This window comes from Leguminivora glycinivorella, chromosome 25 (assembly GCF_023078275.1).
Source record: "Leguminivora glycinivorella isolate SPB_JAAS2020 chromosome 25, LegGlyc_1.1, whole genome shotgun sequence".
Taxonomy (NCBI): Eukaryota; Metazoa; Arthropoda; class Insecta; order Lepidoptera; family Tortricidae; genus Leguminivora; species Leguminivora glycinivorella.
This window is the reverse complement of record NC_062995.1, coordinates 10806264-10822891: the sequence shown is the minus strand read 5'-3', so window position 1 is coordinate 10822891 and position 16628 is coordinate 10806264. Positions and strand designations below refer to the sequence as shown.

General features: G+C 41.2%; 1 protein-coding gene across 2 annotated transcripts in view; it reads right to left on the bottom strand.

Annotated features, from left to right (window-relative positions):
• Positions 1–5416: 5416 nt before the first annotated feature.
• Positions 5417–16628, bottom strand: part of LOC125239117 (zinc finger protein 782-like) — a 106205-nt gene continuing 94993 nt past the window's right edge. Inside the window, exons 1-3 of one of the 2 annotated variants that reach the window (XM_048146613.1) lie at positions 10099–10562; positions 9586–9732; positions 5417–7147 (exon numbers count right to left, since the gene is read on the bottom strand). In XM_048146613.1, the coding sequence (XP_048002570.1) occupies positions 6201–7147; positions 9586–9732; positions 10099–10420 (1416 nt within the window). In that variant the 5' untranslated portion in view covers positions 10421–10562 and the 3' untranslated portion in view covers positions 5417–6200. Of the gene's footprint in view, positions 7148–9585; positions 9733–10098; positions 10563–16628 lie in introns of those variants that run through there. The other variant, XM_048146614.1, reaches the window with a different exon arrangement.

Sequence of the window (16628 nt, the reverse complement as noted above, 5' to 3'; positions counted from 1 at the left end):
AAGACAAGCCTGAGAATCATGCTTATTTGAAACCACACTAATACCTCGCCAATGAATCGACGTAGCGGTATCTAATGTCCTTCAACGTCAAGTGTCAGTCGCGGTGTATCAGCCGAACAGGCAACACGTCGTCTTCACGCGGGATTTTCGGAGCACGAAAGGTAAGATCGCCAATATTTCGTTTTGGTTTAGGCTGATTTCTGAATGTCATGATAAAGATATTTCCAAAACCTCACGTCCATTGTTTATGTAAAAATTCCTACAGTACACTCAGATGGCCTATTTAAAGTAACCTTGAGCTTGTTTAAAAAAATCGTAATGTTAAAGAGTTATTTTGAGATTTGTTATTAATTCTGATTATCGTGCATCTGACTTTCATGGATTTTTGTGACATGAAAGTCAGAGATCATGCATGATAATCAGAACTATTCATATAAGAACAACAACATACTCACATTATTAATGTAAGTTTAATTTAAAAATATACAATCATTGTGTAGCTCGTTACTTTGTTTTAAGACTTACATAATTGATTGTTAATAACTGATTGTTAAATTTATTATCATTTAAGAGTTGAGGAGTGACCTTCTCTTCTTTAGCCAAGAACGGTTTTTTTTAAATAATAAATAACATTTTAAATCATTTCATTAATTATTTAGTTTTATTTTTTCCTTCTATCAATAATCAAATCTGACTTTCATGTATTCAAATTTGATTCTCATGCCCTCATGATGTGATTTTCGTGACCCCTGATTTTCATGCACCACATAACTACGATTCTTCTAGATATCCAGATGGGCCTTCAATAGAATAGCATATAGGCAAAGGTTTTTAATAGCTTTATTAATTAGGTATCTTCCTAAAATAGTTATAAAAATCGAGCACGAAAGTCAGACAAAAAAGCATGTCTTGGAGAACTGCCCTTAGGCATTTCGGGAAATGGTGGTTTTATGAAAGTCATTATGATTTTTTGTCATTTTAACAGCAAGACATTTTGTTATTAAGGATTTATAACACCATGGCTATTTAAAATTTTGGCTAATTAGAGAATTAGGCATCAAGCAATTTAGGTAGAATGACATGACACCAAAGCTAAAAAACATTCACTTCAGTATCATATGTCATATTCGGTCAACAATGTTGCCACTACCTACTTTAGTAAACTTTCATTCTTAGGGAAATATTTCAGAACAAATGTAAGCGCAGTCGCAGTGGTATAAACAAGTTCTTAGCACATTCATAAATGAACTTGTTTACCGCCTTTGATACTGCAATATATGTATTTGACTACGACTTGATCCTATTGCGATTACACCCATTTATTGTTTCAGTCATTGTTAAAGAAGAAGCTGTATTCCTGGATGAAGAGGCGCGTGTGAAGGAGGAGTGGTCGGACAGCACGGCCGGGCGCGGCGTGAGCGAGGCAGCCATGCTGGCCGACTTGTACATCGAGCACGAGGTGAAGGACGAGCTCGTGCTGGGGCCGGAGCGCCCGCACCGCCCCGTAGCCGCCCTGTCTAATCGTGTCGCAGCGTCCGCTGAACATAAACCTTTCTGGTGTTGTCAATGTGACTACAAGTGTAAAAGCAAATCAAATTTACAGAAGCATCTGTTGACACACAAAGACGAAAAGCCTTTCAGGTGTAGCCACTGTGACTATAAATGTAAACGACAAGCCAATTTAAAGTCTCACCTGATTACTCACTCTGACGAAAAACCTTTCGAGTGTAGCCTATGTGACTACAAGTGCCGAAGCAAAGCATATTTACGGAACCACCTGTTGACACACACAGGGGAGAAGCCATTTAGTTGTAGCCACTGTGACTACAAATGTAAACAACAAGCCAATTTAAAGTCTCACATGTTGACACACACAGACGAAAAGCCTTTTAGGTGTAGCCACTGTGACTACAAATGTAAACAACAAGCCACTTTAAAGTCTCACCTGATTACTCACTCTGACGAAAAACCTTTCGAGTGTAGTCAATGTGAATACAAGTGCCGAAGCAAAGCATACTTACGGAACCACCTGTTGACACACACAGGGGAGAAGTCATTTAGTTGTAGTCACTGTGACTACAAATGTAAACAACAAGCCAATTTAAAGTCTCACCTGTTGACACACACAGACGAAAAGCCTTTCAGGTGTAGCCACTGTGACTACAAATGTAAACAACAAGCCAATTTAAAGTCTCACCTGATGACTCACTCTGACGAGAAGCCTTTTAGATGTAGCCACTGTGACTACAAGTGTAGACAAAAAGCAAAATTAAATTCTCATCTGATTACTCACTCTGACGAAAAACCTTTCGAGTGTAGTCAATGTGACTACAAGTGTCGTAGAAAAGCATATTTACGGAAGCACCTGTTGACACACACAGAGGAGAAGCCATTTAGTTGTAGCCACTGTGACTACAAGTGTAGAAGAAAAGCAGATTTACGGAAGCACCTGTTGCCAGTGCCACACACAGACGAGAAGCCATTTAGTTGTAGCTTCTGTGACTTCAAGTGTAAACTAAAATCTCAATTAAATTCTCACGTGATTACTCACTCTGACGAAAAACCTTTCGAGTGTAGTCAATGTGACTACAAGTGTAGAAGAAAAGCAAATTTACGGAATCACATTTTGACACACACAGACGAGAAGCCTTTCAGCTGTAGCCACTGTGACTACAAGGGTAAGAGAAAATCAGATTTACGGAGGCACCGGTTGATTCACGCAGTCCGCAGTATAAGACGATAAGATATTTAGTTGTAGCCACTGTGACTACAAGTGTAGAAGTAAAACCAATTTGAACTCTCATCTGATGACTCACAGACACTGACGAGAAGCCTTTTAGCTGTAGCAACTGTGGCTACAAGTGTAGACGGAAATATCAATTACAGTCTCATCTGTTTACTCACTCTGACGAAGAAACTTGTGAGTGTAGTCAGTGTGACTATAAGGGTACCTAAAAGAAAATCGGATTTACGGAGACACTCACCAAGAGATGCCTATTAAGTGAGTACGATAGAATTTTGGAAACCGGCACAACGAGTTCAACCAAACGTAGTGGTACAAAAAACCATGCCGTTCTACCCTAGAGGTGGTCAGAGGGCGCTACGAGTCCTTGTATAGATTAATAATATGAGAGCTAATTTCGACCTCGGCAGCTGTGACCTGGGTGGCCGAGCGGAAACAGGCATCTGCCGCGATTGCAGAGTACGCGGGTTAGATTCCAACCTTAGGCACTGGAGGCCTTGGTCACTTTTTCTATCATATGTGTAATTTATTTCGGTCTTAGTTTCAAATCATATATGTATAAACGTTATGCATTTACTGACATTAAAAATAGTTGCATTTGATGAAGTGGAACTGTTGATGATGGTCAGTACGGAACTCTTCAGCAGAACCTAACCTTGTTCTCTTCGTTATGTTTGTTAGCATGTTGTATTTCCAAGTCACATTTTGGCCAAGCTCGAGTTCAGGCTATGGGAGCCATGAGGAATCAAGTGGCTTCTATATTTTTATTAGAAAATCAGAAGTAATGTGTCAAGATTTTTAAAAACTTCTATAAGTTTCCTAACTCAACTCATGTGAAGCTCTATGTGTAAATGTTAAGCGTAATAAAAATATTAGTAAAATGTCCATCGCCTTTTTTGACCTCTGAAACAAAGGGTTCCTTAAAATACTATAGACAGTTTTCATATTAAAATATCTAAATATCATATTGACTTTTATTCATATCCTCCGGCTGCATTACCCCGATATAATTTGTTGCGAGGGCCTATTCTATTTCGCGATTAATCAGAATAAAAAAAAGCATTATTAGTAGGATTGTTTATTAAATTTATCACAATGTTTACAAATGTTCTTTTATACATTTCTAGCATGCCTATAAATCACTCCTTTATGACAATATTTGATTTATACGACTATAAATGTGAATAAAGTAGCCGATGTGAGGCAGAGGGGTGTACAGTGTCGTTGATAAGTTCGCTATGCCGCCCCCCGCGACTGTCAAACACACCCACTGTCAAAGGCAGCGCACATTTTTTTGTCCACATAACACTTCACTTCTGGATTCCGGACACGGTATTCCAAACGACAGATAGATAGGTCCTGCGTAGCACACTAGTGGGATAAAGTTTATGGCATCGGTGTGTCCCTATTGCACTTACAGACAGTGCCAAAAGGACGGCCTGATATCGTTTATCACGCGACCGTCCCTGCCAGCTTGGCAAGGCTTTTCATCATACTGTTTACTCATACTCATGTGAACTGTCAAATAACTATTGTGCTTGCAAGGGTGTTTCCTTTTATCTACTGTCAAATGACTTAAAGAAATCTTTGCGTTGGTCAATATAGGGTTCAAAGTACCACGTTGCAGATTGAAGATCTATGCCCACTAGATCGCACCATACCATGACTTACGCGATATGGTCTACCTTGCCCACTGAACGTGTCGACGGCGTTCCATACCCGTTTGATGCTAGCATCGTTGCGTTGTTTTTTTTTCATGGGCTCTATTCCTATCCAGTATCAATAGGTTACTGGAGGTAAATTTACGGTAATTCCATTGATATTGTTCATACAATTATTTTTTATATTTCTAAACCAAAGCAACGCGTATACAACCCGTTTACAACGGGTATGAAATAAATATTAAGTATTTCCCGACGCTTTTGAAGTATTGTTTTTTACAAGTAGCTAGATAATTAGAGGAGCTATAGGATGATTTTATTTTGAAGCATAGGAGCAATTTAACGAATTTACGCTGAATACGTTCAAGCCTTTGGATGTAGGTAGCAAAGCGTGCGGGTTCCATATCTGAGAGGCATACTCCTGCTTGCTCCTGACTAACGAACAATAAAATTCTTCTGTTTTCTTTTTTTTTTTGTAACGGCTGTTGTGTTTTTTAATTTTTATAATTTGATTTTGTATGTTTATTTTAATTATTCTTTTGTTTTTTTTCTTAATTGTTTTTATGTGTCGTTGGCGTACGTGCCGCCACTAAACCTAGGTCCTCACAGAAAACCAGCGCTGCGGGTTGCCGTGGCACCATGCTGAGTGAGGGTCCTATTTAGCGTCCATTGTATGTTTTGTTTGCATGCCTTCTTCTTTTTGTGTGTACTGTAAGAGGTTTCGCATTCAGAATGAAACCTTTTACAGCAGTCATGGTCGCTGACTGGCAGTCCCTGATTTAAAATTGGAACAGTATAAGAACGTCAAGGAAAACAGACACTTCAAAGGGGCATTCATATAGAAGCAGCGATTGAGAGTGAACGGTTGTTACTTAGCTTATAAAATATAAAAAAATATTGATTCAAAGCGTTGTTTAAATGTTTGGATGCTCTCCACTGATAGGCCGACTCTCTTACAGTACCATGTTGTGACGTTAAATAAATGAATTCTATTCTATTCTATTCTAAAGCACTTTTAGAGTTTTAGCTTCTTTGAAGTTCTTTTTCATAGGAACACCTTTAATTTCCACGTTATTGAGACGCATTAGTTGGTCACTACGGGCCAGTTCTTCTTTTAAAAATGAATCTTCATTGCTAAGTGATTGGACTTTTGAATTCAAGGCTTCAAATTCTGGTAGCTTCTTCTCCATTTCGGCGAAACGCGCAGAAAATTCGTCCACCTTGCTGCTCGTGAAGTTGCAAGAGTTTTTCACTTCCGATAATTCCGTTTTTACTGCAGCGAGATCTCTGACTAATCCAGGTAGGCAAGCCAGCTATTTTCTCAGCTCACGAATTTCACTTAAAATGGTATCTGTGTCCTTAGGTTCAGCAGTTGCTAATGCCTCTCTTTTGCATTGCGGACACTTCCAGGCTGCCTTTCGGTCAGCTCTAAGTGTCCTATAGCTTTGCTCCGTGGTGTCCGCACAACAAAAGCCTATAGACATCTTTCATTTCGCACACTGGGCTCCATCAGTGATAGATACATTGCACAAGGCACATTCCATGGTTAAGTTTAAAGTGTAGCAAGTTCGTCGTTAAATGAAAGTTTGAGAACCACTGGGTGAACCAGGTAACAAATATAAGTTTATCTGAACAGGTGCGTTCGGGTCGCATGCGCGCACTTGACTGATATCTAGTAATTAACTTTTTTGGCTGCTAGCGCAGTTGCACTGGTTGCATTTATATGGCTTATCCCTAGTGTGTGTCCTTACATGACATTGCAAACTATGTTTGTGGCTACTCGCGTAGTTACACTGCTAGCATTTATATAGCTTTTCCCCAGTGTGTGTCCTTACATGAACTTGCAGTGAACTTTTATGGGTGCTAGCGTAGTTGCACTGGTTGCATTTATATGGCTTTTCCTCAGTGTGTGCCCTTACATGAACTTTTAAACCATGTTTGTAGTTGCTAGCGTAGTTGCACTGGTTGCATTTATATGACTTTTCCCCAGTGTGTGTCTTTACATGAGCTTGCAAAGAATTTTTCCGGCTACTAGCGTAGTCACACTGATCACATTTATATGGCTTTTCACCAGTGTGTGTCCTTACATGAACTTGCAGTGAACTTTTATGGCTGCTAGCGTAGTTGCACTGGTTGCATTTATATGGCTTTTCCCCAGTGTGTGTCCTTACATGAACTTTTAAAACATATTTGTAGTTGCTAGCGTAGTTACACTGGTTGCATTTATATGGCTTTTCCCCAGTGTGTGTCCTTACATGATGTAACAAATTATTTTTCCGGCTACTAGCGTGGTTGCACTGGTTACATTTATATGGCTTTTCCCCAGTGTGTGCCCTTACATGAACTTTTAAATCATGTTTATGGCTGCTAGCGTAGTTGCACTGGTTGCATTTATATGGCTTTTCCCCAGTGTGTGTCCTTACATGAACTTGCAATGAACTTTTCTGGCTACTAGCGTAGTCACACTGATCACATTTATATGGCTTTTCACCAGTGTGTGTCCTTACATGATATAGCAAATGATCTTTCCGGCTACTAGCGTAGTTGCACTGGTTACACTTATATGACTTTTTCCCGGTGTGTTTCTTATAATGAATTTTCAAACAACTTTTTGAGCTGCATGTATAGTTGGTGTGTTTACTCAAATGCCTAATTAAGCGTAGTTTCTGAACCGTCGTATATTTACAGTGAGCACATCTGTAGGTTTCGGGTCCGCCACTTGATATCTTCTGTGGAGTTTGCCCTGCAACAGAAATAACTTTATTTTACTTAAGAGCCGGGTCCACACAGACCGCACGCCTCGCGAGGCGAACGTCCGTGCTCATGCGCGCACGTTTGCCTCGCCCGAGCAAATTAGCTCGGCAAGATGGCGGCCCTCGGTCAGCTCAGCTGTTATAGGGGACATTGTTGCGCGACATATTTCGCCAGCGTATTACGAGTCGCAAATTACTTACGTAACAACCTAATGTAGCTTCGACAAATCATATTAAATAGAACCTGAAGAAAATTGTAATTAAAAAGAAGATTCTTTAGATCAAATACAATTAATGTCTCTAAGAAACTAGCGTCTTAACTCTTACGGTTATCGAGTTATTAAAAAAAACATTCAATCGAATTGAGAACCTCCTCCTTTTTTGAAGTCGGTTAAAAAAATAAAGATAATTACTGAACACGTGAGTGACAGCCTTTACCAATTCCTAATCCTTATGTTTATCTGTTGTAGGGTTGCCATACAACAAGTATTATTCGAAATTGTAGGTATTTTGGCTGTCATTCCAGGAAAACTTTGTATATTTTGATAAAGTTTAGGCATTCATTTTTGGAAAATATAATATTTTGGAAACATGAAATGAAATGAAATTTTTATTTTTCGTCAAGTAGGCATATTAGGGACCGGCCACACTTAAGACACGCATGTCCTGAAGCGCGCAACAGACGTCCGCGCCACGCCGCTGAATTTAAACCAAAAAACGTCTCCTCAGTACATTTTGTATAGGAAGGACGTAAGATGCGCCCCAGGTGGCGTGGCGGAGACGTCCGTTGCGCGCCCTGAGACACGCGACGCTTATGTGGGAACGCTGGCTTACAATGCGCATATGAACGTCTAATAAAGCTACGCCATCTCTAACCCTACGCCTCAGCCTCGAGAAGATTTCAGTCCCCCCTCAGTTGGGAGGGGGTTATCCACTATGGGACATAGATGTGATCACATGTTTCTAAAGGCTGTTCTGGAATGACATTTGTTTGCGTTTCTGTTACTTCAAATGCTGATACAGAAACTGCAGTAATTTTCGATTAATTAATTAGAATAATTATTGTTTATTCGTGTGCCACCCGGCTTTTGTTTTGGGTCCTTTAAATTCGAAATCCATTCAGTGCGGCGTCTTTTTGTGACGAGATCCTCTCTTGTATTGTAACCGGACGGCCGCGAGGGCCTGGAGCCCGGCATGCCACGTGCTGCCGTGGCGTTCCATAGTTTGTGTGGTGCTGTTTAGTCAGGCTGGGTAAGTAGATTTAATTGTGAGCTTTTGATATTTCCATGGCGTGAAACGTGGAGATGTTCTCAACCATAAATTGGTTTATTTCCGTCTGACAGAAACATGCTAAGGGTGGGAGTCTCCGTGGAGATCCTCGGTCTGCAGTCTGCAGGTCTCCGGTGAGCTCGCTTACATTTTTTGTTTTAGTTAATCACTGTGTGTGAGGGCACTCGACTAATGTGGCCAGTTTATTTGTTTCACAGGAGTCGGGAACTAACTTTAAATGTTAAACTTAACGTTTTTAACTTAAGTACAATTGTGATGTGCAGGGAAACTTCTTTGGTGCTACTGGTGCAAGGTGCCTTTGGACCTTGTTTTTTTGTGTGGAAGGGTCAGCCCTGTCCACGTGGCGAGGGGGCGTCAGCTCCGGAGTTCATCCCTGACGTGTGTCTCCTGCTTTACCACTGAGCGCAGTTCATATTTCATATGGTGTGGAAACATTAACTGAAACCTTTCTGTAAGCAAGATTTTATTTATATTTAACTAGCTTTTGCCCACAGCTTCGCTCGCGTCGAATTCGAAAATTGCGGAATGGTCCATCCAAACGTCCACCTCCTACTTTAGGGAAGTGGGGGTTTAGAAAGAGACAAAAAGTAGCCTATGTCACTCACTACTTAAAAAACCACATCAATTCGTAGCTCCGTTTTGCCGTGAAAGACGGACAAACAAACAGATGTTATATTGTTTAATTTGTTTCTCCTCTAGCTCTCCTCGATAGAGCCAAAATTTAGTTTTTGTATTATTATAAATTTTTTTAACATGGGTGTATTTTACTTTGACTTTTCGGAGCTTACAATTCCATTTAATTCAGAAATTATCACTCAACAAATCTGATTATAATCTTGCGGCTGATTGCAGATATATCTAATTTAAATTCAGACGCCCATCACCAATCCGGCCTATTCCCCATCTTACCAGTTGAACCACAGGAAATTTTCTTCCTAATAGGTTTACTAGTTATACCCGTGGGAACTGTTGTCCAAGATACATTACAGTAAAACAAAACCCCCGATAACCAAACTCTTACATATATAAGAATCTACATAGAATTAGGTTATTGATATTGACAACCTACATAAACTTGAATCAATGATCCAAGATAAAAAAATAGCCAGATAGATCTTGTCACGTAATAATTATATACCTGACTCGTTGTCCCGGTCTGTACTCCGAATGTGGGTGAGAAGCTTGTCCATGTCAAGACGATTCAACAGCACACTGCAGTCCCTTAGGAAGGGTCCCCTGGGGACAATCTCAGACGACTGCTGCTCTTTGATCGCCCCATTTGACACTGAAAAAAAATTACAGACTTGAACAAAAACCATGTCCCCATTGATCACTTAAAGTATGATTACTTAAATTATACTATGATATGAACATTTACATAGCATTTAGGTATGAAAAAAAAATGAAAATGAAATATTTATGTTTCAAGTAGGCATATTACAATGCGCATAGGAACGTCAAATAAAGCTACGCCGGCTCTAACCCTACGCCTCAGCCTCGAGAAGATTTCAGTCCCCCCTCAGTTGGGTATATTTTTGGTGTTTATATATATATGTGTAGGTTTATAACTGAATATTTCCAAACACAAATAGGTTAAATCCAAATCATTTATTTGTCAAACATAGGTACAACAGTAGGTCTTCAAACTAACCCGCTGATGCGTGTCGCGTGCCACGGCGCTCCACTAGCTCGGGGCCGAGCACGAGCTCGTCCTTCACCGCGTGGCCGGCGTACAGCTCCGCCGCCGCGCGCGCGCTGGCTGACTCCTCTTTTACACTCACTTCTGAGCTCGATGGCTCACTATTTATACACACACCATCGGGTCTAGGTTCGTCCTTGACGCACACATCTTCCAGCAAATGCTCCACTTTCACAGACACTGCGATCGTTGATAAATCTGTCATACACGCATCCTCACCGGGCTCAGCCTTCACGGTAATACTTTCAGTGCCATGTAACGCTGGCGACTCCATCGTAAACTATTTGTAAACACCATAAACACTATTAAATTTGCTAGTATTATTGTACAAGCGAGTGGACAGAAGTGAGACCTTCATCCGAATAAAATTGTTTTTGTTTTATATCTGTAAAACATATGTACATATTAACAGACGATTCATGATCCATTACTACTTTTACAAAATTCCAACCTAAAAATAAATGTCAGCTGTCAAATCTGTCAAAAAGCATAGCGCTTTTTTTTTTTTTTTTTTTTTTTTTTTTTAGGTGCATAGATTGACTTTTGACAGGAGAAGCGCGAGGAGTGGTTCGTTTTTAGGTTATATTCCCGTAAATTAAACAACTTTCCCTATTTACTAATCAGGTGGTGGTTTATTAATATAATAAAGCCATAGGTTAGTATAGATGGACGGAAACGAGAAGGAGAAGCCTCCAGACGAGGGTGGTGGTAATGATATGAGCTGGGACTCTGCCACACGCAAGCGTAACTTTGATTTATCACCAACCAAGCTGGAGCCTTCCCCCAAAAAAATAGTAATTGGTCCGGCAGAGCCCGAAAAACAGAAGGCTAATACAAGTATTACAGTTGAGGAGTCCGGTAATAGTAATGTGGTAGAGTCAAACGCGAACAATCAAATAGAGTCAACTGAAATAAACAATAGTTCCGTAACTGAATCCAACCCACATTTATACAAACACCCCAGTCTAGACAGCAAATCACGAGAGTATGGTGCCGACGATGATGGGCCGTTCATTGTGCATGTTTCTAGGGAGGACGCCCCTGCTTCCAGTGCCACTCTAAAACCCATAAATGTAGGCCTCTTACTAACTCAGGCAAATGTTAATAACATCCAAAGGGACGGTGGCATTAAATCAGTAGGTCGCAACAGAGTAGCAGTCACTTTCTCCACAGCGGCAGATGCAAATAACTTCCTGAAACACCCGCTTCTAAGTAAAAATAAGTTTACCGCTGATATCCCTTCATATCATGTATCTCGAATGGGAGTGGTACGAGGAGTTCCTTCAGATTGGTCCATGGAGGAATTGGTCAACGGGACAACCATCAGAGAAGGTAAAGGGAAAATCCTTAAAGCTCGTCGGCTTCAACGGAAGGTGTTAAAAGATGATGGCTCCCCATCCTGGGTGCCAACCCAATCGGTAGTCATGACTTTTGAGGGACAAAGCTTGCCGTCTAAGATCTTCGCATATTACACCTCATTAGTTGTGGAAGTGTATCAGCTGCCAATCATCCAATGTAGGAAGTGCCTCAGGTTTGGTCACATCCAAGCACAGTGCCGGTCTGATGCTAGGTGTTACAAGTGTTCACAAAAGCACCCTGGTGATGGATGTAACATTGCTCCGGAACATGTGAGATGTCTATTTTGTTCGGGCAGACATTATGCTACAGATAAAACATGCAACGAATTTGGTCGGCAGAAAGCTATCAAACTTGCTATGTCCGAACAGAATATTTCTTATGCAGAGGCAGCCGCTCAGTTCTCAGCAGTTCGTCGGCCATACTCAGACGTGGCAAGAGTCATGTTCGAACAGGTTCCAGACCCCTCTAGGTCGTCTGAGTCACCCTGCCATCCTAATGTATTTATGCCGTCACCTCCGTCTACAACTTCTTATCGCAAGACAGTATATCGGGCACCCCGGCCGAGGGTCTCTCTTTCCCCGGGTTATGACAGAGAGGCTCACAATAATATTGTCCGAACTCCCCCACCACAGCTCCCCAATGGCCAGGCCCTGAATGGTGCTTACAATAGAGTCACCCCTCAGGAGGACCTAATGGAGCTGTGCTTGAAGCTCCTTACAAACATCATCGCGAAATGGAGCGACATACTACCGAACGACGTTGCGCCTTTAATGGTCACACTTGCAGAGCGACTCACCTTTCACAATAGGTCACCAGGTCAATTTTTTACAATGGAATAGTCGGAGTATAATCCCAAAGAAACCTGAACTTACTCAGATGATCAATGACCAAGCGGTGTCCGTTGCGGCCATTTCGGAGACATGGTTACGTCCTGGGGCTCTTTTTAGGGTACCGGGGTTCTCATGTCTTCGGGAGGACCGTAATGACGGGCGCGCTGGGTGTGCGTTGATTGTTAAGCAATGTTACCCCTTCTGTCAAATTCCTCTTCCACCCCATGGGGATGGAATTAATGTCGTTGCCGCTAAGGTCATGGGCATTAGTTTCGTCTCTATCTATATACCTCACCCAGACCTCGATCTTATCCCGGAACTGTCTTCTATACTATCCTCTATCCCGCCTCCTCATATAATTTTAGGTGATTTTAACTCGCACAATGTTTCTTGGGGATCGTACCATTCGGACAGGTTTTCGTTATCTCTGTTGGAGGTTTTTGATGACCTCAACGTTTGCGTGATAAATGACGGCTCTCCCACTCATCGAGTATATCCAGGACAAAATCCACAATCCGTCCCGGACTTGACCGCCTGCTCTCCTAATTTGGCGTCGTTACTATCTTGGACTGTACTTCGTCAGTCCTTTGGCAGCGATCACTTCCCCATTATTATTTCTAAGCCTTCATCTGTGCTCCCATCTCCGGCCCCTGAACCGCTTCTGAAATATAAGTTACAGTCAGCGGACTGGCCGAAATTTTCTCTATTTGTCGAAGAAAGGATTAAAGAATACTCAAATTTGAATATAATTTCAGAAAAATATGCAAAATTCAAAAACTTACTTTTGGAAGCAGCGGACATGTATATCCCTCAGAAGAAACCCAGAAGGGATAAAATCCCTTCTCCACCATGGTGGAATGCTGACTGTACGAAAGCGGTAAAGGAACGAGATGACGCGGAGCGGAGGTTTAATACATCTGGTGACATCATGGATTTCATCACTTTTAAAAAAATATCATCACGCACCAAACGCCTCTTATCTAAAACAAAGAAAAGGGGATGGAAGGGATTCTGTGAGAGTTTGTCCCCTAGAACTCCTCCATCCCTGCTTTGGAGAAGTATAAAGCGGTTCAGAGGATCCTTTAGACCAGATGCTGTATCCTCGGCTGACAGCTCATTGTGGCTACCAGACTTTGCTGACAGACTGGCCCTGTCAACTGTTCCAGAATTGTCGTGTATTTTTATTCCTCCGATTCCCCCTTCGACAAGTAGTCTTGATGAACCATTTTCGTATGCTGAGCTCAAGTTGGCTTTGGAAGGACTGCGCAACACCTCGCCAGGTGAAGATGGTATCCCATACAGCTTTTTGACAAAATTAAGCTCACAATCACTGGAATACTTTTTGGGTATTTTAAATCAGGTGTTTGATACAGGTGAGATCCCGGAAGATTGGAAGACCCAAATTATCATCCCGTTATTGAAACCTGCTAAGAACCCAGAAGATGCCAGCTCGTACCGACCGATTGCACTCTCTGCAACTATGGGCAAGATTCTTGAGCATCTGGTTAACCAAATAGGCTAGAATGGTATGTTGAGAGCAGAGGACTGCTGGCTAACACCCAATTTGGATTCCGTAAGGGTAAGAGCACCATGGACAGCTTGAATATTCTTACTACAGACATCAGACTAGCACTTTCCAACAATGATCTACTAGTAGGATGTTTTCTTGACATCTCGGCTGCTTATGACAATGTCCATCTTCCGGTGCTCAGAGCAAAGATGCTACACCTGAGCATTCCCGTGAAGGTGGTACAATTTGTCTCCAACTTATTCATGGGAAGGTCCATCAAGATACGTAGTGGCAACTCTTATCTCCCTCCACGTACACTGTGGCAGGGCCTCCCTCAGGGATCAGTTCTCAGCCCTTTGCTCTACAGCATTTACACATACGATTTGGAGCAGTCTGTGTTGCCCTTCTGTGAAATTCTTCAATATGCAGATGACCTTGTACTTTATGCGTCGGCAAAATCTGAAGATACAGCTTCTTCAAGACTGAATATGGGCCTTAGCTACTTAAAAGATTGGCTGGAAGAGCATGGCCTGTCTTTGTCACCTTCTAAGAGCTGTGTAGTGACCTTCAGTCGCAGAAGGGCAATGCCCATTGTGGATGTCCGTTATGGTGATGAAGTCATTCCCAACTATGAGTCAACCAAATTCCTAGGCATCATCTTGGACCGCAAAATGTCAGGAGAACCACACCTTAAACATATAAGAGACAAATGTGAGAAAGGGGTGAACGTTTTGCGAGCACTATCAGGAGTTTGGTGGGGTTCTCATCCTTATTGCCAAAAACTGCTCTACAATGCAATAATACGCAGCCACATGGACTACGGCTCATTCATTCTAGAACCATGTAACAAGAAACCCCTGGAAAAGTTAGACCTCATACAGGCTAAATGCCTAAGAATCATACTTGGTGCTATGAAGTCAACTGCAAAGAACGCCATGCAGGTGGAATGTGTCGAGCCTCCACTTGCACTTCGTAGACAGTATCTTGCCGATAGGTTCCTCATAAAGGCTCTCTCCAACTCCAATCACCTGCTGATCCCACGCTTGCGGTCTCTTGCTTTAACGGTCACTGAAAACCCATATTGGATGCATAAGCCATTCCCTAACATCATAATAAGTTTTTCTAAATTAAATAATTTAAGCCCTTTTATAATGTACAGCTCAGGAACAAACCCCATGTATGAATCAAAATTTGAAACTTTAATTTTCTCCCCTCATATCATTTTGGATCTGGGAATATACAAGGATGACCCAGGAGCGCAGAGTAAATTCAACAACCTCTTAAAAAAATGGCCAGGATACTTACCAGTGTTTACTGACGCTTCCAAAATAGATTCCGCAAATTGTGTTGGATCAGCAGTAGTGATTCCCAAATATAACATTGTCTTAATGTTCAAGTGCCCTCCACAGTCCTCGATATTTACAGGTGAAGCTGTTGCTATCTTAGAGGCTGTAGCATATGCTGACTCCCATAATATACAAAAAGTGATCATTTTCTCTGATAGCAGGAGTTGCCTTCAAGCTATTATGGGCAATCAGTTCAAAATGAAGACAAAGTACCCATTGATTCTGCAAATAAAGGCTTTGTTAAGAAAATGTGACACAAAGGGATTAAAAATTACTCTTGCATGGATACCCAGCCATTGTGGTATTGACGGTAATGAATCTGCAGACTCATGGGCAAAGAAAGCTATTGAGTTGGGATCACCAGGCTACAACAGTATATATAGTTCTGACCTTCTTAGCAATGCTCAAACTGATTTAGTCACCACATGGCAAAACCGTTGGAATTCTTCCAGACTGGTAGTAGGAAAACATTATGGGCGTATTCAACAGAAGATTACTCGTAAGCCATGGTTTTTCAGATTTCGTACTCAGCCAAAATGGGTTACCTCAACAATATGTCGGTTACGCCTAGGACCAGTTTGTACGCCTGTGTTCCTTGCTAAGATACATGTCCGGGATACTTCATTGTGCGAATGTGGGTTGGACGAAGGCACGGTAGATCACATTTTCTTTTCTTGTTCGAGATTCAATTACTCTTTGTATGACGTTTTACCTGTTACTATTCCGCGTCCTGTTAATTTCAATACACTTCTCGCTCTTATGGATCCTCCCTTAACGGCAATTCTAATTAAGTATATACACGTACATAACATAAAACTGTAAACTTCAGTCTTAGTCATTGTTAAAAACATCATATATAATTTATATAATATATATTTCTATGTTTTTTCTTCCTCTATTTCATCCGCTATGTTGCTTGCTTTAACAAACTGTCATCCGCTTCCCGCTCTTTTTCACTAATGTTGGTACAGTGTCATATGTGTTATGTAATATGTTTTGTTTTTGTCTGTGTCGTCCATAACGTTGTTTTTTTTCGTTTTAGGTTCCCAACCTATCCTTCCAAAAACATTATCAAAATTTCACCGAACACTCTCGTTAAAAAATAAAAAAAAAGTCAAAAGTCTTCACCTCGACATTGGCAGAATTCACCCCGCTTAAATTAGCGAGGAGTAAAAGCCATGAAAAAAAAAAAAAAAAAAAAAAAAAAAAAAAAAAAAAAGGTGTATAGATTGAGAATTATTAAACTAGATTGTGTAGTTAGGTCAAAAAGTGTGTCCACATGAGAGGTCATTGTTTGGGCTAGTGTCCCTCTCGCACTTACTGACAATGTCAACACATAGATTTAGAATTATTAAACTAGATTGTTTAGTTAGGTCAAAAAGTGTGTCCACATGAGAGGTAATTGTTTGGGCTGGTGTCCCTCTCGCACTTGCTGAC